The sequence below is a fragment of the Antechinus flavipes genome, chromosome 1 (genome assembly GCF_016432865.1).
Source record: "Antechinus flavipes isolate AdamAnt ecotype Samford, QLD, Australia chromosome 1, AdamAnt_v2, whole genome shotgun sequence".
Classification (NCBI taxonomy): domain Eukaryota; kingdom Metazoa; phylum Chordata; class Mammalia; order Dasyuromorphia; family Dasyuridae; genus Antechinus; species Antechinus flavipes.
This window is the reverse complement of record NC_067398.1, coordinates 341156705-341179578: the sequence shown is the minus strand read 5'-3', so window position 1 is coordinate 341179578 and position 22874 is coordinate 341156705. Positions and strand designations below refer to the sequence as shown.

Below are 22874 nucleotides of genomic sequence, written 5' to 3'. Positions count from 1 at the left end.
AGGAAGGTATCCAAAACCATACTTGAACATGTGAACCATCTGTAATGTTGTTAGTATGAGGAAATTCTAACATGGTAACCTCACTCGAGGATAGTCCTTCTATGATATAATAGATAAGTCCTGGCTGTCTGAGGCATCTTGAAGTAACCGAACATGTTTGGGCAGAGAAAGGAGGCAGCATATGCTGGACAAGCCGACTGACACTCTTGACCACCCTTTCCTCTCAGACTCTGATAGGATCCTGAATCCAAGAACTTTGGTAACAGCCCAGTGTCCTCAGCCATCATCCTGAGGGGCAGCCCAGTAAATGTTCCTTCAGGGGAAGCAGCCAAAAAGTCCTTCACCAAAGCCCTTGAATCTGTCAAATGGTTCAACATCACAAACCAATATGATTTATTGAAAGAAATGATATTAAGGAAGCCACTACAGTTATCTCCTATGTGAAGAGCACTGTACTAAGGACTCAGTAAAGAAATAAAGTAAGACAGACTCTTGGAGCTTGGGGCAGCTAGATGGCACAATGGATAGAGCCCTGGACTTGGAATCAGGAAGTCTCATCTTTGTGGGTTCAAATCCATTCTCAGACATTTACTAGCTGTGTAACCCTGGGCAAGTCACTTAATCCTGGAGGAAATAGCAAATCACTTGAGTGTCTTTGCCAAGAAAACCCCAAATTGGGTCATGAAGAATAAGACATGACTGAACAGCAACAGCATGGAACTTACAGTGTGAGATGAGTATGACAATAACTATGGTATAAAACATGGTAATGTTACAGGGTTATTGACCTTCATGTACATCTCCTCTATTACATTAACCCTTTTTTTAACAGCTATATTTCCATCACCCTTTGTCACATATTTAGCACTATCAATGGTTCTCTCAAATAACAGGCCATTTCTTTAATTAAACACTATGAGGCATTTCAGTCGCAAACAATCTTATATTTAATTACAAAAGTCTTAGTGCTGTCTTGAACCTGTTAGATGACCACTTTGGGGATACACTATATTTGTATTTATTCACTTGAAATATATATAGTCTTCATTTCTATATATATTTGTTATTCTTTCTATTAGAATGTAAGCTCTCTTACAGCTTAGAAAAAGTGATGGTTTATCCTTAGTACTTGGTAGTGACTGGCAGATAGTAGGTTCTAAAAAATGCTGGTGGTGATGGATTGACTATCATATTAGGAAACCTTCCCTCCACCCCGTTCATATGAACCATTGTCTCATTAGTTCTCCTCAAGCCTGATAGACAAAAATAGTTGATGTTTGTAACCCACGATTTCCATCTCTGTGGTTTGTTTGTTTGTTTTTTTACTGGACTGTAATTTTATAAACTTATCATCTTTCATCTTATGCTGGTTGGCTCACGCCCATATTTTTTTGGTTGTTGCTTTTAGCATCCTTCAAGTAAGTTCTCTCTCCCAACTTTGTGTTTTCCTGTAACATTGATAACGGTATTATCCAGGCTTCAGCCAAGTCATTTACAAAACGTTCAGGAACGTAGGCTTCAGGACAGAGTGCTGTAGCCATTTCCTCCCAAGTAGTAATACCCCTTTCTTCATGAGGGGAAGTTGCTGATAGCAGTTGGAGGAATGAAAGTGATTTTCTCTTTACTTACTCGAATGGGGATGTTGAGGCAGCCCAGGAAATCGTCAGCATTGTCTTCTGAGGCTCCCGCCATCCCATTAGCCCGGGCTGATTTGACAATCTGTTTGAAATACCTGTAGGAAGAAAAAGAAAATGGAAGAATCCTGAACTCCTCAAATTCCCAAGTAATCATCCTTACTTAGTACTCTACCATTTAAGTTTTTTAAACATTTCCCCCCCTCACTATTTAAAAGAAGACTATTACTAGTTAATTCCTCTGTGCTTTCCCCAGCGGCCCTATGCTGGCTATGGCCCCAAACAGGCGGAGGGTTTGACAAAGAACCAGGAAGCCGAGGCCCACAGAGTCCGCGGACCACACCGTGTCCATAAGTGTTTCTGCTATGCAGTTCCACAGTGGAAGCCCTTTCCACCTCCTTCCCTCATCCATCTCCTCACCCTCTCTCACCACCTCGGCCAAAGTGGGAAGAAGGTCCAAGCTAACCTTTGTTTGAGAATCAAAAATTCAGAACCAGGAGCCTCATCACCAGGGCCCGAAGGATCCCTCCCCATCTCTAAGCTCCTACAGCCCCCCTGTTGCACTTGATTTAAGGCTGTCTTGCGTTGTTCCATGATTTCAGCCGGGTGACTCGGCTCTCCCCGATTAGCCTGTGAGCTCCGCCAGGGACAAAACCGTGCTTCCCAGCGGTTCTCCCTCCCCGTCCCTCTCCCGTGCCCTTAGCCTGAGACGGCCGAGTCCGGACATGGCCAGGAGCCTGCACTGGTACTGAGCTCTCTGACCTCCCCCCACTTCCCCCAGCCCATCCGCAGCCCACCATCCTCTCCAGCCACCACGCTGAGCCCCTATTGCAGGTACCTGCCCATTCCTTTGAAGCCAATCACTTCGTTAAGTTTTTTGCAGGCCTCCGCCACAGAGACGTCATCATCGTGGTCCCTGGAAGACCCAGGAGACCCTGAGACATGGACCTCCCCAGCCAGCCCCAAGTCCTCCCAGGAGACCCTGCCCGACCTACCATATGTCCAGATGCAGCTGGTCATTGGCAGCATCATCTATTTCACTGGCAGAGAGAAAAAGACCGCCTCCGGCTCAGCTTGGCCAGGGAAGGGAGAGCTTTCCCAGCCCAGCCCGAAGCCAATTTCCAGGGGTATCCCTGAACCCGGACCCCTGAACCCCGAACTGCCCCAGCCGTGTCCTTCCTCACCCAGGGGGTGCAGAGGAATAGCCCCACGGGAGTCGGTGGAGGTAGCCTGAGAGCAGGAAAGGATGCTAGGCTGTGCATCGGAATTCTGAGTCTGCTACTGTGGGATCCCGGACCAGCCGGATCTACATTTCTTTACTGGACAATTATCCCCCCCTCTTCTCGGCCCTCATTGCCCGGGGTCCTTGCTTTGCTGACTGGGCTGTCTCATGGACCCCATGAGATAATGGATGAGAAAGTTCTCCTCAATCTGAGACTGCTAATGAGCGCTGGGGACAGTCAGGAAGCAGGAGACCTGGGGCTAGTCCAGCCTCTGCCACTAAACTGCTGTGTGATAAAATGCAAATGGTTGCCCTGTGTGTTTGTTTTTCTGATCTGTAAAAGGAGCATCCCTTGCTAGGGCTTGGCTGTGCCAGACTTTGGGGTCCCGCTTTTCCTCCCATGTCCATGCTCTTTGCATGACTGGGGGAACAGTCCTGGGTTGGTCAGCTGTCCAAGGCCAGGACCCCTCTCTGGCCCCAGGGGCTGAGCTGCACCCCACAGATGGCCAGAGCTCTGTGTTCTTACAATAAGAAGTGCTCGTTCCAGACAGGGTTCAGGGTGCTGTTCTTGACTTCAGTGACCTGGATGTACTTGGCCGGGAGAACATCTCGAGCGCTGTTGCGTTTCTCTACTTTCTCTTTTCTCTTTCGAAAACTGAATTTCCGCTCTTTCTTTTCCCCCTGCTCGCGGGGGCTCTGGCCGATCAGGATGCCCAGCATGCAGTACGGGTCACTGAACCCTGGGTGGAGGAAGCCCTGTCATCTGCTGCCCACTATCCATCCCAAGCCCCCTACTCAGGCCTCCGGCCAGCTCAGCGGCCCTTAGGGTCTGCTAGAGAATTTCAAACTACTTTTAGGTATTAACACAGGAAGGAAAATATCCCCCCAACCCAAGAAGCAAAGGCCACGGATAGAAACCCATTGTGTGGCCTAGATCTGCCTCTAAGCCTTATGACACACTCCCACTTTCTGCTCCTAATTTTCCTCCCCCCACCTACATCCATAGAAATTGGGAGTCAAGGAAGCTCGAGCTCCCAGCCCCAGAGATCATCCCTGCTAGTCCCCTGCCCCTGGGTCGGATTCTCTCCCACCGAGCCCAAGAGGACAGTCTGCCGGTTACACTTCAGTCACTTGTGTATAAGAACTAGGGAGCAATTTCTCAGAACTAGGCTCACCCTCTAGGGTTGGCCCCCGGCCCAACAGTAAATCAGGAAATGTGGCTATGACCCCCCCCCCCCCAGCTCAGGTCCAGCTGCCCCAATCGGGGAGGTAACTCCGGGGCCAGGAAGTCTGCTTCTCTCTCCTCGGGAGCCATACAAGCAGAGCTACCAAGCTGGAAGCTTGGGATGTGAGGGACAGGACTTACTCACCATTGGCATCCTTGGCCAGGAGGTTCTTGGCCCTCACCACTGTGACTTTCAAAGAGTACGTAGGAGGCTGAGAGGAGAAAGGGGCCAGTGAGTCTTTAAGCCCCAGCGTGGGTTTAGGGGCCCGAGAGAGACCTCCAGTACCTGCCAGCAGGGAAGGTCCCAGTGGCTCTGGAGGATGCTGTCGCAGTCTAGCCAGTGGGAGTTCTTGGGAAGGTTTGGAAGCCCCATTGTTAAGAGGGAAAGAGGGATGCTATTCTTAGCAGGTGATTACAAAGCTCCCTCTATCAACTTTTGGGATCACCACGGGCTCTTCTAGACAAAAGGGACCCCAGAACACCCGGTGGGAAAAGGAACAGGAGCTAGGACTGGGGGGAGGTTGTGGCTGGCTGAGGAGGGAGCAGAACTAGAATCCAGAAAGCTTGAAAATGAACGAGCCACAAGAATAACGGGCATGGGATTCCACAACACCCTCCCCTACCCAAGGTCCTCTTATTACCTTGGCCTCTTTCACTCGGTGCAGGGCTGCCTCCAGTTCAGAAGAACTCATACTGAACACCTGGGGATGTGGGGCAGAGAACAGAAGGGCTCGCTGGCTGACCTGGCGGCCCAGCAGGGCTCCCAGGGACCATCAGCCAGGAGACCAACTGGCCACTGTGGTCAGCCTCATCTTGCAGTCTCCTGCCCCCCGCCCGCCCCAGACAAGGTCTTTTGAGATATGGGGGAGGAACAATGAGGATCTGACGCCTCATTCAGGCCCACAAAGGGGATTTCCCCCAAACTGTGAGACCGACTCAGCCCCATATCCTGGGGAAAGGGCAGAGGACCGACTGCACGAGCATGCTCAGCCCCTTGGCCGGGACAGGAGGATTCCCTCCTCTGCCCTTCCCGACAAGTGCGATGTTGGCATTTCTGCAAGACTCAGAACAGAGGATGCAAAGGGTCTACTCAGGTTTCAGGAATTCCATGCTTGTACGGAAACTTCTTTTTTTAAAATTCTGCTATATATATATGTATATATGTGTATATATACATATGGAAACCCCCTTTTTTCTCTTTTATGTATGTGTGAATATGTATTTAAATTCAGAATAATAAAAAAAGAAATACTAACCATTAAAAAAAAAGAATTCCATGCTTAATAATAATAATACCAGCTCACACTTTTATGGCACCTTAAGGTACTCAAAGCGCTTCCCTCACAACAACCCTGTGAGGTAGGTAGTGCAAGTATTATTATCTCCATTTTACAGATGAATAAACTGAGGCCCAGAGAGGTAAAGTGATTTGCATGAGGTCACATAGCTGGAAAATGTCAAAGCTAGGATTTGAACTCAGGTTTCCTTAGCCCTCATCATAGTTACATCTCTATCCATCACACTGTGATAAAAGAACTAAGTGTGTTTTATATAATGACTCCTTCCTGGACTTCAAATCTAATGCTCTTTATACCGTATCACACAGTCTCAAAATCCATTTAAAACATAAATGAATGAACTTAGATTTGGAAAAGGAGAGGTGTTCTCTGGACTGGCGTGTGTCCCGGTCTACCTGAAGGCAGGGGGATGGCCCAGATGGTCCCCCGGGGGCAGTTCCACTGCGGGGAGTCTGTAATAATCACATCCTTTTGGGGCTATGGAAGGTGAGTGACAGAGACAAGCTTCCAGTACTCGGCTCCTGCCCAGCAAGCAGGAAGGCTTTGCCTTGCCAGAGCCCGGCCGCTGTCCCTGCTGAGCTGTGTAGTCTCCCAAAAGCCAGGCTCCTCAACTCACCCTTCCACTCCATGCCATGGGGCTTCAGGAGAAACACCATGACCAAACCTCAGCTCCCGAGGGCTCCCAGAAGGGACATCGATGGGCTGTCACTTTTAATTTCCACAGAACCTTCAACCCTCTCTTCCTCCCTACTACGCTTCCCAAATCCTCATCTCCAGCGGGCTGTGACTGGGGAGGTTATTGAGGACTTTTATGGGCACAGAACTCAGCTCGCTCTCCCCTAGAACTCACTCTCCCTAAAGAATCCCAACTTTCTGAGCACAACCAGGAGAACGTTGTACACACTAACAGCAAGATTATGTGATGATCAACTGATGGATTTGCCTCTTCTCAACAATGTGGTGATTCAAGGCAAATTCCAACAGACTGGGATAGAAAATGCCATCTGCATCCAGAGAGAGAACTATGGAGACTGAATGTGGATTTTCACCTTTTTTGTTGTTTTCCTTCTCATGGATTTTTTTCCCTTTTGGTCTGATTTTTCTTGCACAACATGACAAATATGGAAATACGTTTAAAAGGGTTGTACATATTTAACCTATATCAGATTGCTTGCTGTTTTGGGGAGAAGGAGAGGGGAAGGAGGAAGAGAGAAAAAATTAGAACACACAGTCTTCGAAAAATGAATGTTGAAAACTATGGAACAGTAAAATACTCTTGATATCTTTTTTAAAAGAATTCCAACTTTTTCCTGCTGGTTCCCAAAGTAGAAATTCTGTCCAAGTGGGCAGATTGTGGGATGGAAGGATATTTGGATCCCAGTCCAAGCACCTAACTTTGCATCCTAGTTGACTACCTTAGTAATATTGGGCAAGAAGCATTCTATATCTCTCTTCCCTTTCCAGCCAAAGTCCTACACTGGAAGTCTCTAATTTTTCCCTCACTCTCTTCTGAACCTTTGGCCAACTGGCTGTTGACTTCATCATTCAACTGAAACTTCCTTCTCCAAAGTTATCAACGATTTCTTAATTGCCAAATCTGACGGCCTTTCCTCAATCCTCACACTTTCCCACATCTCTGTAGCCTTTACTACTACTGACCACTCTCTTGGACACTCTCCCGGTTTGGGGTTTTCATGACACTGCTATCTCTTTTGGACTTCTCACTTATCTAACAGCTCCTCTTCTCTGCTAGGGGGACATCATGCCCCCAGTTGTAAACATATCACAAGACTCTCCTAGGCCCTTTTTTTTCTCACTTGATCTCATCAGCTTCTGTGGATCAGTTATCCTCTCTACCCAAATCATTCATATCTGAATATCCAGAGCTAGTTTATCTCTTGAGCTTCAGCCCCATGTTACCATCTGCCTATTTGCATTATATGTCTCATACACAGAATAGAACTGATAATCTTTCCCTCTCCAAAACCAAAATCTCTACTTTTTTTCCTTATCAGGGACCCCTCTAACTATCCAATCACTCAGGTTCACAACTTGGGTATCATTCTCACCTCCTTGCCCTCTCTCACCCCACAATCAGGTGCTGGATTTTGTCACTGCCACTTCAATGACATCTATAATATCCATTAGCTTCTCTCCACTCACAGACACCACCCTGCACTCTCATCAGAACTCAGCCTGCTAACTGAAGCCCCTGCCTAAAGTCTTTCTCTAATCAAAACCAAAATGAAGGTCCTAAAAAACACAGATTCTGCTCAGTAAACTGCAATGGCTCTCTATCGCTTCCAGGATCAGATATAAAAACATTTCAAGTTCTTCAATCATCATCCCCTTCCTACCTTTTGTACATGTCTCCCCTCCCTGCATCTGATATTTCACTCATGCTGGCCATCTTGTATTTCCTCATTCTACCGCTTGTTTTATACTGTCCCCATGCTAAGAATGCTGCCTCCTTTCTCAACCCCATTTTTTGGGCTCCAATTCCCTACAACACTCAGTTACCTTCTACATGAGGCTTTTCCTATTCTCTCCTCCCCTTTCCCCTGAAAGATTATCTTGTTATCAATTTATTTTTTGATTTTTTGTTTTTTGTTCCTCTTCCAATGCAGATGAGAGAGGAAAGGAGAGAAAAATAAATATTAAATAGGGAAAAAAATTACCTTGTATCTCCTTTGTCTGAATTATAATTACCGCCTATCTAAGTGCCATTGAATCTCCAGTTATTATGTAAGCTTCCTAAAGGCTTTTTTTCCTTTTTTAATAATAGCTTTTTATTTTTCAAAATACTTGCAAAGATAGCTTTCAACATTCGCCCTTGCAAAACCTTGTGTTCCAAATCTTCTCCCTCCCTCTTCCCTCCCCTAAAAAGCAAACAATCCAATATAGGTTAAACATGTGCAATTCTTGTAAACACATTTCGACATTTATCACGTGGGCAGGCAATGATTTACTTCTGCCTTTGAATCCCCAACACTTCGCACAGTGTCTGAGTATGTACTGTCTCCTAAGCATGTAGTAGGCGCTTAATCGATAACTATTGACTGGAGGAAGTACTTAAGTAACATGGAGCTTTTCTGTCTCTTCCGCTCCCACCGAATTTCCCCAACAACAAAGTCTCTTTATGTTTATTTGGCCTGCGGCCTTCCTGTGTGGGTTATCAGTAGACTGTCTCCCCAGAACAAGTATAAGCTCCTTGAGGGCAGAGGCTGTCTTTTTTTATAATTTTGGTTCAGGACCTACTCTAATGCCAGTATGCAGTAAGTGCCTAATAGGTGCTTGTGTGATTGCTTCATTCCAGGCCAGTCATCTTTGAAGGCCCTCACTTTCCATAGCTTCTGAAACTGGGCAAAGAAGGGGAATAGCTTTTTGTCCCCCCCAACCGACTCCCTCCAGTAGGGGAAGAGGCATTTGTGGCGCAGTGGGAGGGGGACAAAAATGGGAGCCCGGAGCTAGGAACCCTCGGACCCGAGTTCTAATCCTAAACTCCAACACTGGGCTTTGTGTCCTGGGCAGGTCCCTTTGTCAGCCTGGGCCTCGGTTTTTCCACCTGACCCATGGAGGGGCAGTCTACATGAAGTCTAAGGTGCCTTCCAGCTCCTAGGGCTCTCCAGCACGCCGTGGGAGGAAACGTGGGGACTGGTTCCTCCGCTCCAGCCTCTCCCATCGCCCATCCCGGAAGGGCCCCGGCACAAGCAGCCTGGGGGTGCGCCCTCTGCTCCTGCTGATTAGGGGAGGGCGACCAGCTCCGGGCAGGCGGCCGGGAGGGGACGGGCTTAGGGCCCAGCCCTCTGTTCTCACACACCTTAAGCACTTGGGGAGGGGAGGGGGAAGGAGGGCTTACTCACCCTGACAGATCCCGCTGTGGAGCAAGAGTTCAAACAGAAAACGGCAAAAGAAGACAGCAGACAGTTTTAAAAAAATACACATTTACAACGAGACTTACAAGCTCAACATACAGACGTGACACGGACAGGAGGCCACAGAGAAGCAGTGGGTCTGTGCGGGGGGGAGGGCCCTGAGCCTGGCCTGGGCTGGCTGTTAGGGACTCTGCGGTGGGCCCCATTTCCCTCTCACGTTCCCTGTCCCTCTCCCTGGGAAAGGAGGCCCAGAAAAGAGTCTTTTGTCTAGCGTGAGTGACCGTGGGGGGAGCACTGGGAAGGTAGAGCTCGGTGGTAGCCAGACTTGAGGACTAGTGACTGTGGATGTTTGTGCAACCACAGCCCTTACCACCTCTTAGTAAATAGCAAACACAGAAGACATTAGGACAAACAGGACAGGCAGACTCCAGAGACAAAGGCTGATCAGGGGATAGCTTGGACCATTCTCTCTCTTTCTCCTTCTTTCTTCCCTCCCTCTCTCCTCCCCCCTCCTCTTCTTCCTCCTCCCTTCTCCTCCTTCTTCTCCTCTCCTTCTCTCCCTTTCCCTCTCTCTCTTTTTGTATGTCTCTCTCTGTCTCTCTCTTCCTATCTCTCTCTCTGTGTGTCTGTGTGTGTCTCTGTCTGTCTCTGTCTCTGTGTGTGTGTGTCTCTCTCTATGTCTCTGTCTCTCTCTGTGTTCCTTTCTCTCTTTGTCTCTGTCTCTGTTTCCCCCCTCTCTGTCTCCCCCTCTCTCTGTCTCTCTGTCTCTCTCTGTGTCTTTTTGTCTCTCCCTCTATCTCTGTCTCTGTCTCTCTCTCACTCTTTGTCTCTCTGTCTCTCTCTGCCTCTGTCTCTCTCTCTGTCTGTCTCTCTCTGTCTCTCTGCCTCTGTCTCTCTGTTTCTCTCTCTCTGTGGGGCTCTCTCTGTGTCTCTGCCTCTGTCTCTCTCTGTCTCTCTCTCTCTCGCTCTTTGTCTCTCCCTTTATCTCTGCCTCTGTCTCTCTCTGTCTCTATCTCTGCCTCTGTCTCTCTCTATCTCTGCCTCTGTCTCTCTCTGTCTCTCTCTCTCTATCTCTGCCTCTGTCTCTGTCTCTGTCTCTCTCTCTCACTCTTTGTCTCTCCCTTTATCTCTGCCTCTGTCTCTCTCTCTCTGTCTCTCTCTGTCTCTCTGCCTCTATCTCTCTGTTTCTCTCTCTCTGTGGGTCTCTCTCTGTGTCTCTGCCTCTGTCTCTCTGTTTCTCTCTCTGTCTCTCTGTCTCTCACTCTTTGTCTCTCCCTCTATCTCTGCCTCTGTCTCTGTCTCTGTCTCTGTCTCTCTCTCTCTCTCTCTCTCACTCTTTGTCTCTCCCTCTATCTCTGCCTCTGTCTCTGTCTCTCTATCTCTGCCTCTGTCTCTCCCTCTATCTCTGTCTCTCTCTCTCTCTCTCTCTCTGTCTCTCTCTGTCTCTCTCTCTGTCTCTCCCTCTATCTCTGCTCTCTGTCTCTCTCTGTCTCTCTCTATCTCTCTCTATCTCTGCCTCTGTCTCTCCCTCTATCTCTGTCTCTGTCTCTCTCTGTCTCTCTCTCTCTATCTCTGCCTCTGTCTCTGTTTCTCTCTCTCTGTGTCTCTGTCTCTGTCTCTCTCTGTCTCTCTCTCTGTCTCTTCCTCTGTCTCCCTCTGTTTCTCTCTCTTCTCTTTCCTTCCTTCTCTCTCCCTCCCCCACTCACGCTGACCTGGTATCCTGACTATCTATCAGTGTACTTTGATGGGCAGGGACTAGGGCCAATCTTAAGGGAAGGTACTTAAGAACCACAAGCTCCTGTCCTCCCTGGAGGAGCCTTTGGGACAGGCATCCCAAACAGGGCTGGGATTTCTGATAGTTGCTGGCTGAATCCAAGGTCAGCTAAAATCTATGGAAGTTCCCCAAAGAGCAGACCGATTCACTACCCCACTTCCCAAGGTAGAGCCCCTCTGACCTGCTGTTCAGTGGAGGGTACCCTGAGAACCAGGAGAGACTTTGGGATCAATACCTAAGGCAGCTCCTCCCCCAGGACCCTCCCCTTTTACAAGACGTGCCCTGGGTGGTGTCCAGGGGATCCTCTTCCCCACTCACCTTCTGAAGATAGTCAAAGAGCTTGTCTTCACTGGCCACATGCTCCGGGGACGGCACCCCTGATCTGTAGCACACAGTGTACAGGGCTTCCTCAAAGAGCATTTCCACCTGAGGTATGTGGGGAGGGCAGTGAGCACAGGTGGGACGAGACATTGTACAGTGTCAGTGCCCCACAGCCAGCCCCCCAGGCAGGGGACTAAAGCACCCAAGTAGAAGTCCTGTGCTGAGGGAGACAGACCTGGCCCTCCTTCCCACACCCCCGTGCGTTCCGGAGAGCTCCGCTCTCTCCATTACCTCCTTCTTGGTTGGCGGCAGGCTTTCAGCAGCATGGCTAGGACCCAGGGGCTCCCTAGGAGGAGGGGCACTGCTGTGTAGGACCCCCTGCAAAGATGGCGGAGATTAATGAAGCACGAGGACCCCAGAGAGGCGGAGGGGAGAGAAGGGCAGGAAAGGGGGGAAGTAGGCAGAGCCCCTCAGGTCCTAGTGTCTTGGCTCACCAAGTCCCTGGGGAGTGGGGCCAGAGCTCTACCTTCTTACCATTTCCACCACTAACCTCCTTTACCAAATGTTGCTTCCAAAATGGGGAGAGGAGAGTGTAGCTGGGAAGGTGTTAGAGGGGAAAAAGGGTTTCCCTTCATTTGTGCTCCCCTCCTAGAACAGGAAGCAGTTGTCTCCCCGGGGTGGTCACCCCCAGGATATGGGGCCAGGGTTACTTTCAGCAGCCATGTCACAGCGGAGCAGGAATTCTTAACCTTTTTTGTGTCAAGAGTCTCTTTGGAAATGCCGGTGATGACTATGGACAGCTTCCTTCTCAGAACAAGATTTTTAAATGCATAATATACATAGAATTTTAAATAAAGACAATGAATTATGAAAAAATTCAAGAATGTTTGAGCCAAGAACCCCTGCATTAGGGACACACAATATCAGAGCTGGACAGGTGGGTTATCTTCTCTATGAGCAGCTGGAATAAGGAACCTCAGGCTCCCACCCTGGAAACTTCTGATGCTGTTCAGCCCAGGGTTCTGGACTGGCTTCAGAGAGCCAACAGAAAGCCTGTGGGTCGTTTAAAGAGCAGCCAAGTAGCCCCTTCCCCTGGCCAGAGCAAGCTGCGAGGATTCCTGGCCATTCAATCCAGCCTAGAGAGCCACTGGAGACCCTGAGACCCCACTCCTCACCTCCAGCCGTCCCAATCGCTGTCTAGTTTCTTTCTTCTTCAGAATCAATTTCATCTTGGAAAAGAAATCACCTTCATCGCCTTCCTCCCTGGAGGATGACAGAGGCAATGAGCCACTGGATCCTCCCCATAGACAGTAGGTCTCAACAGTCCCAGCAGCAGGTACATCCCCGTCCCCAGTCCCAGCCATCATTCTCCAACAATAACAGTCCCGAGAACAAGCATTGCGACAATAACTACTCATTTCTTTGAGGTTTATAAAGTGTGAAGAAGGCAGCGCTATTATTATTATGACTAGCCCCATTTTACAGTTTCAGAAAACTGAGGCTCCAAAATGTTAAATCCCTTGTTAACACAGCTAGAAAATAAAAGAACCAGGATTCAGCCGCAGGCTTTCCAACTCCAGATGTAACTCTAACACATTACCTAGGAGTTGGACCTCCACACCATTTCCTCAAGAGCCATCTAGAGACACTGAACCTGCCCTGTCTGCCCTCCAAAGCTGTCCTGAGAATAGCAGGAGAGGAGGTGGAGGTAAAAGGAAAATGACAAGGGAAATACGTATTATTTATATATATATATATATATATATATTATATATATATATATAATATATAAAAATATATAATATATATAAAAATAATACGTATTTCCCTTGTGTATGTATATATATATATATTAATCAAATAGTTTGGTCAGGTCGTTTTACCTCCCCCAGCTCTATCATTGACGCAAGGACCAAGTGATTCCCAGCTTCAAGCTCAGATTCAGCAGCTTTGGTGTTTGCCTTTTAGAAGATCACAGTATAATATTTAGAGGATCACAGGATTTAGAGGATTCAGGAGAATCACAGATGGGATTTAAGGAAGGAAGGAAGGGAGGAAGCACCTTTGGCCCACAAGTCAATTAACTTCTCCAGAACCTTGCGCGATTTGAACTCATATCTCCTAACTCCAAAATTAGTGCTCTTCCCCTACATCATGACGTGTCATACAAAGTGCTTTTTCCAGGAACAAACAACCCTTCCAGTCTTGGAGATCTTTTTGGTGTTTTCAATCACCCCTCTTACTCTTACTAGGGTTTGAATGGACTTGCCCACCTGATTTCTGGATGGAGAGATTGAGTCCCAGAGACTTGTCCAGAGTCACACAACCAAGCAAGGGAAGAATTTAGGTGCCTTGACTCCTTTTCCACTGGTTAGTTTATCTGTGACCATCACCCAGGAAAATGATGGGAGGCCAGAGCTCCTGGGTTGATGGGGCCCAATCAGCAAGGCAGGCTGGTAAAACAGGTCCCCTCCACTATTTGTAGGAGAAGACAGTTTCATGTGGGCAAAGGCACAGTGCCCTGCCCTGCCAGGCTGGAGCAAGGAGATGTTGGGTAGGATTAGCCAGCATTCAGACTAGGGATTTAAAAATGTGAACGACTCCTTCTTCGGAGGCCTCAGTCCTCCAACCAAATGTGAGGAAGGGTACTCATGGAGAGGAATGGGGCTTTGGAGGGGGCAGACATAAAGGGAAAAAGGGCTCTGGGAAGGGGGTGGGAGAGGAGCTTGATACCAGTAAGGTGACCTTCTCAGGCAGCCAGCCCATGACTCCCACTCCTTCCTTTTGTTTATGGCAAAAATAAAAAGCCAGTGAAAAAACAGGAAATGTGAAAGGAGGGGAGAAGAGAAGAAGAAAATATATGACCTCCACCTCGTTTTTCTCTCAGGCTCCTTCTCAACAATACTCAGACCTTTTGAAGTGGGCTTCTTAGAAAACAGAGCTCATTTGAATTCCCTGATTGGATTTCAGGAAGACTGAACATATCTCATCAATGAGCAGCCTGGAGTGGTCAGCCAGACTCTTTTGTGCTCCCCAGATATTTATATATATTAGAAAAAAGACATGAAAAAAAGGTGAAAGGAACAAAAATTATTTCTGCCTGAAGAGAGTGTGGGGAGATGTGAGAGGGGGAAAGAGAAGCAAAAAGGGCCTCCGGGTTATAAAAGCTCCTCATAGAGGAAGATGGTTCCGCCCGCCTGAGGAAGAATCAAAGGGAAAGTAGGATTGAAACTGCAGCAGGGCCTTTGCTATAGCAAAAGACTGAAAACTAAGGGGGTGCCATCTATTGGGGAACGGATGGATAAAACTCTGAGCTATGAATGTGATGGCAAATGATTCTGCGGAAAGAAATGAGTAAAGGGTCAGTTTTGGGGAAAGCTGAGATGACTTATATGAACTGATGCATGGGGAAGTAGGCAGAATCAGGAGGATAATGAATGTATGCAGTGACCACAGCAGTGTAAACTTTGAAAGGCTTGAAAGTTCCAATCTGAGCAATGACAACTATGATTCCAGAGGATAGAGTAGGTCGCCCTCGGACATGGGAAAGACAAAATTTGAACAATGAAACATTTTATTTCTAATTTGAGAACTTGCTTTTTTTGTGAGGGGGATGATGTATGTGAAGAAAGTTTTAATTTTCTTTTCCCGTAGTGAGGAAGGGAAGTTGGAGAAAGACAAAATAAATAGTTATTTGAGGGGAAAAAAGGGATTTTTAAAATTTGTTTCAGAAAAACCTATAGCAGAAAAGATTTAGGGTAAATGTAAGGGAGAACTTTCTTCTTGTGAAAGTCATCGAAGATTAGGGTGGATTAGCGGGAGAGGGAGGAGACTCAGTCTTTGGATGTTCCTGCAGGTACAATAAGGAAGGTATATTATGGAGGAGAGAGCTTAGTAAAATCCTATATCCATCCGCAGTGCAAAGAACCTCCGAGGGAATCCAGACCAACTTGCCCAGAAAGTGTAGACACCTGACTCCTCTTTCTTTACATCATAGAATGGTTTTCCCAATCCTTGCCGAGGTAGACTCTTAACCTAGGCGCACTGTGTCTAGATAGCTTTGGTGGGTATAAAATTAGCTCCCCAAAGGAAGAGAAGCCAGGAACCCAGAACATTACAGATCTGACATTTCATCTTCCTTCTAAAAAGGGCAGCTTGGCTTCATTAATCTGCCATGGAACAGTTGTTGCTGTCAAAGCCAGTCAGACAAACCAAGCCTTCTCCCCAGGGTCCTATCCCTCCTGCTGCAGCTGACAGGGAATCGTGGGGGAGTTTAAAATCACAATAGGAGGCAGAGAATTCTGAGATCCTTAAGGAAATGGAGACTTCCAGTCCACTCCTTAAATAATAAAACTGATAACATTTATTTATCACTTAAAAGTTTCCAAAGCTCCTTACCTACACAATCCCATTTGATTTCATCCTTAGAACAATCCTATAAGGGGAATGGTGTTATTATTACTATTTTACATAGGAATAGACTAAGATAAACAGAGTTAAGTGACTTGATCATGGTAATAAAGCTAATAAGGTCATGAGTAAGTATTCTAGCACCTAATGTAAGAGGCAAGTCTTCCTGACTCCAAGTCCCACCCTCCACCCACTGCAACACTTAGCTCCATCCCTAGCCAGGCCATAGAGACGGCATGGGGGAGTGGAGAGAACCAGGAGGCAGGAAGACCTGAGCTTGCATTCTGTGTGATCCTGGCCGTGTCATTTAACCCTGTTATACTTCAATTCCCTTACTTGTAAAATGGGGATAATAACAGCACCTTCCTTACAGGATTATTGTGAAGATGTAAAGCACTTTGAAAATGTTAAAGTTCTCTATAAATGCTCACCAGCAGTGGGTAGCCGTCATAGAAATAGTAGATAAAGTCCTGGACCTGGACATCAGGGGTCCGAGTTCAAACTCTACTTCAGATTTCCTAGCTGTGTAACTCTAGGCAAATCACTTCATCTCTCTGTGCCTCAGATTTCTCCTATTATAAAGAGGGGGATTGAATCCAACTATCTCTTTAAAGACCCCTTCTAGCTCTAATTCTATGATCTTTGATAAATCTAAATCTCTGTGCAGGAGGGGAATGAATAGTCACCGGACAAGCCCCACTACAAATGTAGGGAGACCAAAGAGCTACCTACTGTAGCCCTAGAGGGATGGCCTCCTGGGAGGGAATAGTTCTAATCTAAAGTGAGATCTTGCAAATGTTGCATGAGATTTTGCGATACCCCCGCTGGGTGAGACTGGGGCGTAGTTAAAGGACATTTAGGCAACATATATCACCTCACAAACCTTTAATCAGGAAGACTCGTCTTAGGATCAGATACTGTCCAGTGGAACTGATCCAATTATTCTAGAGAACAATTTGAAACTATGTCCAAAGGCAATCAAACTGTGCTTACTCTTTGTTTTTTGTTTTGTTTTTTTTTTTTTTTTTTTTTTTTTGCTAAGGCAATTGGGGTTAAGTGACTTGCCCAGGGTCACATAGCCAGGGAGTGTTAAGTGTCTGAGACCAGATTTGAACTCAGGTCCTCTTGACTTCAGAGCTGATGCTCTATGCACTGCCCCACCCAGCTACACCCCTTCTACCCCCTTCTTACTCTTTGATAGAGCAATACCATTGATGGGTTTGTATCTCAAAGAGATCATAAAAAATGGAAAAGGACCCACATATACAAAAATAGCTATAGCATTTTTTTTTGTGGAAGCAAAGAATTGGAAATTAAAGGGATATGGATCGTTTGGGTAATGACTGAATAATAAGTTGTAATGGAATATAATGGAATATTATTGTTCTATAAGAAATGTTGGGCAGGTTGATTTTAGAAAAGCCTGGAAAGACTTACAAGAACTGTTGCTGATTGAAGTGAGCAGAACCAAGAGAACACTGTACACAGCAACAGCAAGACTGCATGATGATCAATTATAGGAGACTTACCTCTTCTCAGCAATGCAGTGAAACAAGACAATTCTAAAAGACTTGGCATGGAAAATGCCATCCACATCCAGAAAAAGAACTATGGAGATTGAATGCAGATCAAAGCATATTATTTTCACTTTTCTTTTTGTTTTTTTTTTCTCCCTTTTGTTCTGACTTTTTTTTTCCACAACATGATAATATGGAAATATGTCCCAAGACAGCAAGCAATCTCATACAGGTTATCTATGTTCAAACATTTAAAACATATTTCCATATTATCATATTGTGAAAGAAAAGTATGCTTTGATCAGGTCCTCCTGACTTTAGGGCCAGTGTTCTATCCACTGTACCATTTTTTCTTTCTTTTTTCTGTTTCTTTTTCCCATAATGTATCTATCACTGCATCCCCCAGTCCCTAGTACAGTGCCTTCCCCATAATAGGCACTTGATAAATCTTAACTGAAATCCCTCTTAACCTCTCCATCGCCGCCTGTATGTGTATCTGTGGACCACTCCCTATGTAAATTGTCAGCTCTTGCTGGACTCTCATTTGTCTCAGGACCTGGGGATGAGATGAGATCCAGAGGCACAGTTCAGAAAGCAGCAATGGTTTGGGGGATATCAACAGAAGGAAGTGAGTTTAGTCCTAAAAGTGTTGGAAGTGTGAATGGCTTTTGTCAGTTGAAGGTGGTAAGATTGGTACTGTTAAACAAGAAAGGATAATACCCCCACACCCAGGCGAGGGCTGATTGGAACAAGTTCTCTTCCACCTGAGCCTTTATAGGACTCACCTGGACACACTTGCTTCCGGCCCACCTTCTTGCAGAGAGGAACTGGATCCTGCCCCAGATGGGGCTGACTCATCAGCCCTCCTCCTAAAAGACTGGCTCCTCTGGACCTGCCTCAGCACGCTGCTTTTGATATCCAGTAAAGTCGACATGACTGTTCTCCAAAAGGCTGGCTGAAGAAAAAGAGACATAGGATTAGTCCAAGAGGTCCCCAAACCTTCAATTCAATTCAATACCCATCTATTAATTGCCATGTATGGAAGCTACAATACTGGAGTCTGGGAATAAAAAAGATAAAAAGGAAATAGTCCCTGCCCTCAAGGGGCTTACATTTTTTTGGAGAAAAGCAATATGTATTCAAGTAAGCAAATTATATGATAATAAAAAGGAGAACATTAACAATTTGGATATTAGGAAAGGCTTTTCACAGCAAGTATCACCTGAGCTGAGTTTTGGAAAAAAGCTAAGGATTCTAAAGAGTCTCAGGTGAGGAGGGTATACGTTCCAAACATGGGGGAATGAGGGAATGTTAAGTTCAAGGAATACCTAATAGGCTGGCTTAGCTGAGAGCTAAAACAATGATCTTCAAAGCAGTATTGTGGGAACAATGCCCTGGCCCCAAAGTGTGATCAGTCAATCTGAGGGTGGGAAAATAAATTGTGTCCACTCTCCCCACAACAGCCAAAAATGGGACATGTCTCCAAAGAGGAAACCTTCATTTTTTCTTCTCCCTCCTCTTTACTTCCATAATTCCCACTCATACCTCCTCAAGGGGATATTACTACTTACCCCCTACCCAGGTGTCCAAAGAAGCAGCTGTGTAAGAACCATTGCAAACCCCTCCACAGCAGCCCTCACACCCACCCTCTGTCTCCAGATCCTCAGCAAAGGGCAGTGATTGATGACTAACGGCCCCATCTACTCCTTTTTTCTTTTGAGTGGAGTAGGATAAACAGACATGTTTGGGTTGTGCTCTTCACAGCCATTCTTTTCCTCCAAAACACCTCTTCCAAATTTTCCATTACTTTCAAAAACGCCAACACCCCTCCATTCACTGGCCTTCTCACTCTCCGTCATCCCACATCAGCCATCAGGGGCCAAGTTTTGTGCTTTCCACTTCTCCTATGTCTCTAATATTTAGCCCCTTTTCTTTATTTATCTCTTCATCCCTAACCTTTTAATTAGCCTCCTGCTGATCCATTCCCCATACAGATGCCACACTGATTGGCCTAAGGTGTGGGAATGATCATGTCTCTCTCCTACTCATAAAATAACAATGGTCTCATATTGCCTCTAGAACCAAATATTATTACATCTTCATCTCATCTTTTTACATTTCTGTCTTTTGTGCTTTATAATGCATATAAGTAGTAGTATAGTAACATATACACACATAATTTATAAATAAGCAAATATGTATTCATATTCTAAATATTTTACTGACACGAACATATGAACATAAAAGTTTTGATACAACTGAAATAGAGTATGTGAAGGGGAGAATTGTGAAATAAGTATGGAGAGGTGGCTTGGAGCCAGACTGAGAAGAATTTTCAAACCCAAGATAAGAATTTTTTATTTTATCCTAGGAAGTCATAGAATATTCTTTTTTTAAAATAGCTTTTAAGTTATAAGTTATATGCATGGGTAATAGCATTGACAATTGCAAAACCTTTTGTTCCAATTTTTCCCCTCCTTCTTCCCATCCCCTCCCCCAGATGGCAGGTTGGCCAATACATGTTAAATATGTTAAAGTTTAAGTCAAATACTATATATATACATGTCCAAACAGTTAATTTGTTGTATAAAGAGAGTCAGACCTTGAAATAGTGTACAATTAGCTTGTGAAGGAAATCAAAAATGCAAGTGGATAAAAATAGAGGGATTGGGAATTCTATGTAGTGGTTCACACTCATTTCCCAGAGTTCTTTTGCTGGGTGTAGCTGGTTCAGTTCATTACATAGAATATTCTTTAGCTCGGAAGTAGCATGGTCTAATCTTGCTTTTAGGAAGAATATTTTGGCACCCTCAATCTCTTTTTAGACTCTCCATTTTATTGTTTTCATAGAAACCCTAGCACTTTGGAAGATGAATTCTCACTGGCTACCCTCTTCTGGGCTGGTGTCTTTCCCTCACTCACTGATACACTGAGCCACGAAGACAAATGTACACATTCGTTGTTCTCCACTTTATTATTTTCACATTATCTTTTTTTGTCTTTATTACTGAGAATCCTCTTCTCCTTTGAGGTTCATTCTATCCAGTCATATCAAGAGCCAAGGATTCTAATAGCTATCATCTTAGTCATCTGATGGCTTCCAACTCATTCTCTCTTTTTAAAAGAATTCAGTACTGAAATGGCTTTGTTTTTGTCCTTTGAAAAATGTTTTATTCATGCCCTTTTCAACATATTGTCAAATGACATTAAAGAAAAAAGCATTATTATCTGCTTTGCCATTGAACCGTAAAGACCACAGAATTTTTCCATCTGGTTTATGTTATGAGATAACCAAAAGTTACAGGAGGGATGATAATAAAAATTAATAAAAGGAAATAAAAAATTTCCATCATACTTGCAATAGAGACTTTGCCTGGGTATTGCCTATGCCCCTTTGTTTACCACCATTCATGCCCAATCAGTCCTTTACTCTGGGTCACCCCCTGCCCACCCACCCACAGCATTTGCCTGGTGGGCTCGTTCTCCCACATTGCTATCTCAATAGCTTTTGTTCTTCTTTGATAGATTCTTTTTCTCCTCCTTCTCACTGGCTCTTCCATATATTATTTGTCTGTCTCTGTGTCTGTCTCTCTCTCTTTCTGTGAGTCTCTGGGTGCATGTTTATGTCTCTCTCATTGTCTCTCTTTCTCTCTGTATCTGCTTCTTTCTCTGTCTCTCTGTCTATCTTGGTCTCTGTTTCTGTTTCTCTGAGTTTTTCTGTATGTGTATGTCTCTGTCTCTCTGTTTTTACCTCTCTCCGAGTCTCTCTGTCTCTGAGTCTGTGTGTATGTGTGTCTCTCTTTCTCAACACCTCAAACATCACCTTGCCTTCAGCAAAGGTTGTCTCCTACCTTACTGAAAAATAGGAGCCATCTGCTGTGACTGTCCTTTTTATTCTACTTCATACATCAAAATCCCAAATCTCCCCCTGCCTTACTTTGATAAAGAGGTAGTCTTCCTTGAACAAGGTTCTGTACCCTATAGCTTACCTAAGGACCTTGTCTCCTTAATAATTCCTTGACCTCTCGACTTTAATTTCTTTTCATCTTCCATCTCCTTCCTTTTTTTCTCTCCTCTTCCCACCCCCTTCCCCACCCTCTCTATTTTTTCCTGGCTCTATATCCCAAGCCATATTCCAATTTACCCCATCCTCACTTGATCCAGCCATCCCCCTAAGCTATCCATCAGTCTTGATCTCTTCCCTCTCACTGACAAGTTCCCAAAAAGATTTGTCTACATTTCACAGCTGGCTCTAAGCTAACCCCTACTTCTTGACCACCTCATTTACTTCTCAAGCCCTTATAATCGGACTTCAAACCCAAGCTTCTCTTCCCTAAGAGGTTGCCACCTCTTAATCAATCCAAGGGTTCCCAAAATAGCCTCCTTACATCTGTGCCTATTTTCCTGACTTGATTTTATATTCCCATTTTCTGCTTTAGATGACCTTCCTTCAAATTCTAATCAATCTTTAGGCTCTGTGTGAGTCATGGCCCCTGCAGGGAGCCTTCTCAGAGGACTCCAAGCCACTTTCCACCTTCCATTCCACCCTTCTCAGTCTTTAGCACCTAATGCTTTAGTGGGGAGGGAAAGCAGAGAACTTAGGAGTTGGAAGTTTTGAGAAAGAAGGGCCAGCAAACATGATCTGTCTCTCCAGGGGTTCATGGTCCAGGAAGCATAGAGAAAAACACTTGTTTCCCAGCAAGAGGATTTCCTAAGTACATCCCAGATGAAGCTCAGCAGGGGAACTGCCATCAGCACCTGAAAATGCTAGCGAAATGGACTGCCATTAGCAGGGAAGCTTATTTGGGGGCTAAGATTGGAGCTGTTGATGAATGTTTCCACGTCACTTATCTTTTACCAGCTGTCCCCAGGAGGGAAATGGGCTTCTTACTTCCACTAATGGGCCCTATTCTTCACTTGTTCTATCTTCCCTCCTCCCTTTCCTTCTCTTTTTAATCAAAACTCAATACACGGGGGTTTGGGGGAAGGAGACCTCAAGATGCTATTTCTCCAAATGTCTAGCAGCTTTGCCTCCTGAAAAAGTTAAGTGGAATTCCTCAAAGGGTTCAGGTTGGATGGGTTGAATTTAGTCTGCATTTAATCTAGGGAGATGGGGAATAAGGGGAAAGGCTCTTGTGAAGCAGGGGATGGGGGAAATCTTGCACAAGATAATGCCTTTAATAGCTATACATATTTGTATGGTGTAGCACATTACAATACCATGTACCACCTCCTTACAATCATCTGCCAAGCCCTAGGTGATTATCCTGACCCTTTCAAAGCTGTTAATTTTGACCCACAGTTGTTTTCTCCACCCCCACCCCCACCACTATTTTAGGACTTTAGCATTTGTATTGATAACCTGACCACATGAGTCATTAGTCTCCCCAAGTCCACCAACTTCTCCCCCCAGCCTCACTTCAACTACTAAATTTAATCCTCTCCATCTCCAAGAAATATATCTTTGAGAGGGGAAGAGGGAGAAAAATTTGGAACTCAAAGTCTTTCCAAAAATGAATGTCAAAACTCTGAGGTACCACCTCACACCTGTCAGATTGGCTAAGATGACAGGAAAAGATAATGACGAGTATTAGAGGG

At 45.5% G+C, this 22874-nt stretch overlaps 1 protein-coding gene across 1 annotated transcript in view; it reads right to left on the bottom strand.

Moving 5' to 3' along the window:
- BAIAP3 (BAI1 associated protein 3) overlaps nucleotides 1-18226 on the bottom strand; it is a 34422-nt gene extending 16196 nt beyond the window's left edge. The window contains exons 1-10 of the mRNA XM_051969404.1: nucleotides 18062-18226; nucleotides 12525-12612; nucleotides 11641-11727; nucleotides 11347-11454; nucleotides 4723-4782; nucleotides 4227-4293; nucleotides 3383-3596; nucleotides 2630-2674; nucleotides 2473-2550; nucleotides 1630-1732 (exon numbers count right to left, since the gene is read on the bottom strand). Of these exons, the coding sequence (XP_051825364.1) occupies nucleotides 1630-1732; nucleotides 2473-2550; nucleotides 2630-2674; nucleotides 3383-3596; nucleotides 4227-4293; nucleotides 4723-4782; nucleotides 11347-11454; nucleotides 11641-11727; nucleotides 12525-12612; nucleotides 18062-18210 (999 nt within the window). The 5' untranslated portion in view covers nucleotides 18211-18226. The remainder of the gene's footprint in view (nucleotides 1-1629; nucleotides 1733-2472; nucleotides 2551-2629; nucleotides 2675-3382; nucleotides 3597-4226; nucleotides 4294-4722; nucleotides 4783-11346; nucleotides 11455-11640; nucleotides 11728-12524; nucleotides 12613-18061) is intronic.
- Nucleotides 18227-22874: the final 4648 nt, after the last annotated feature.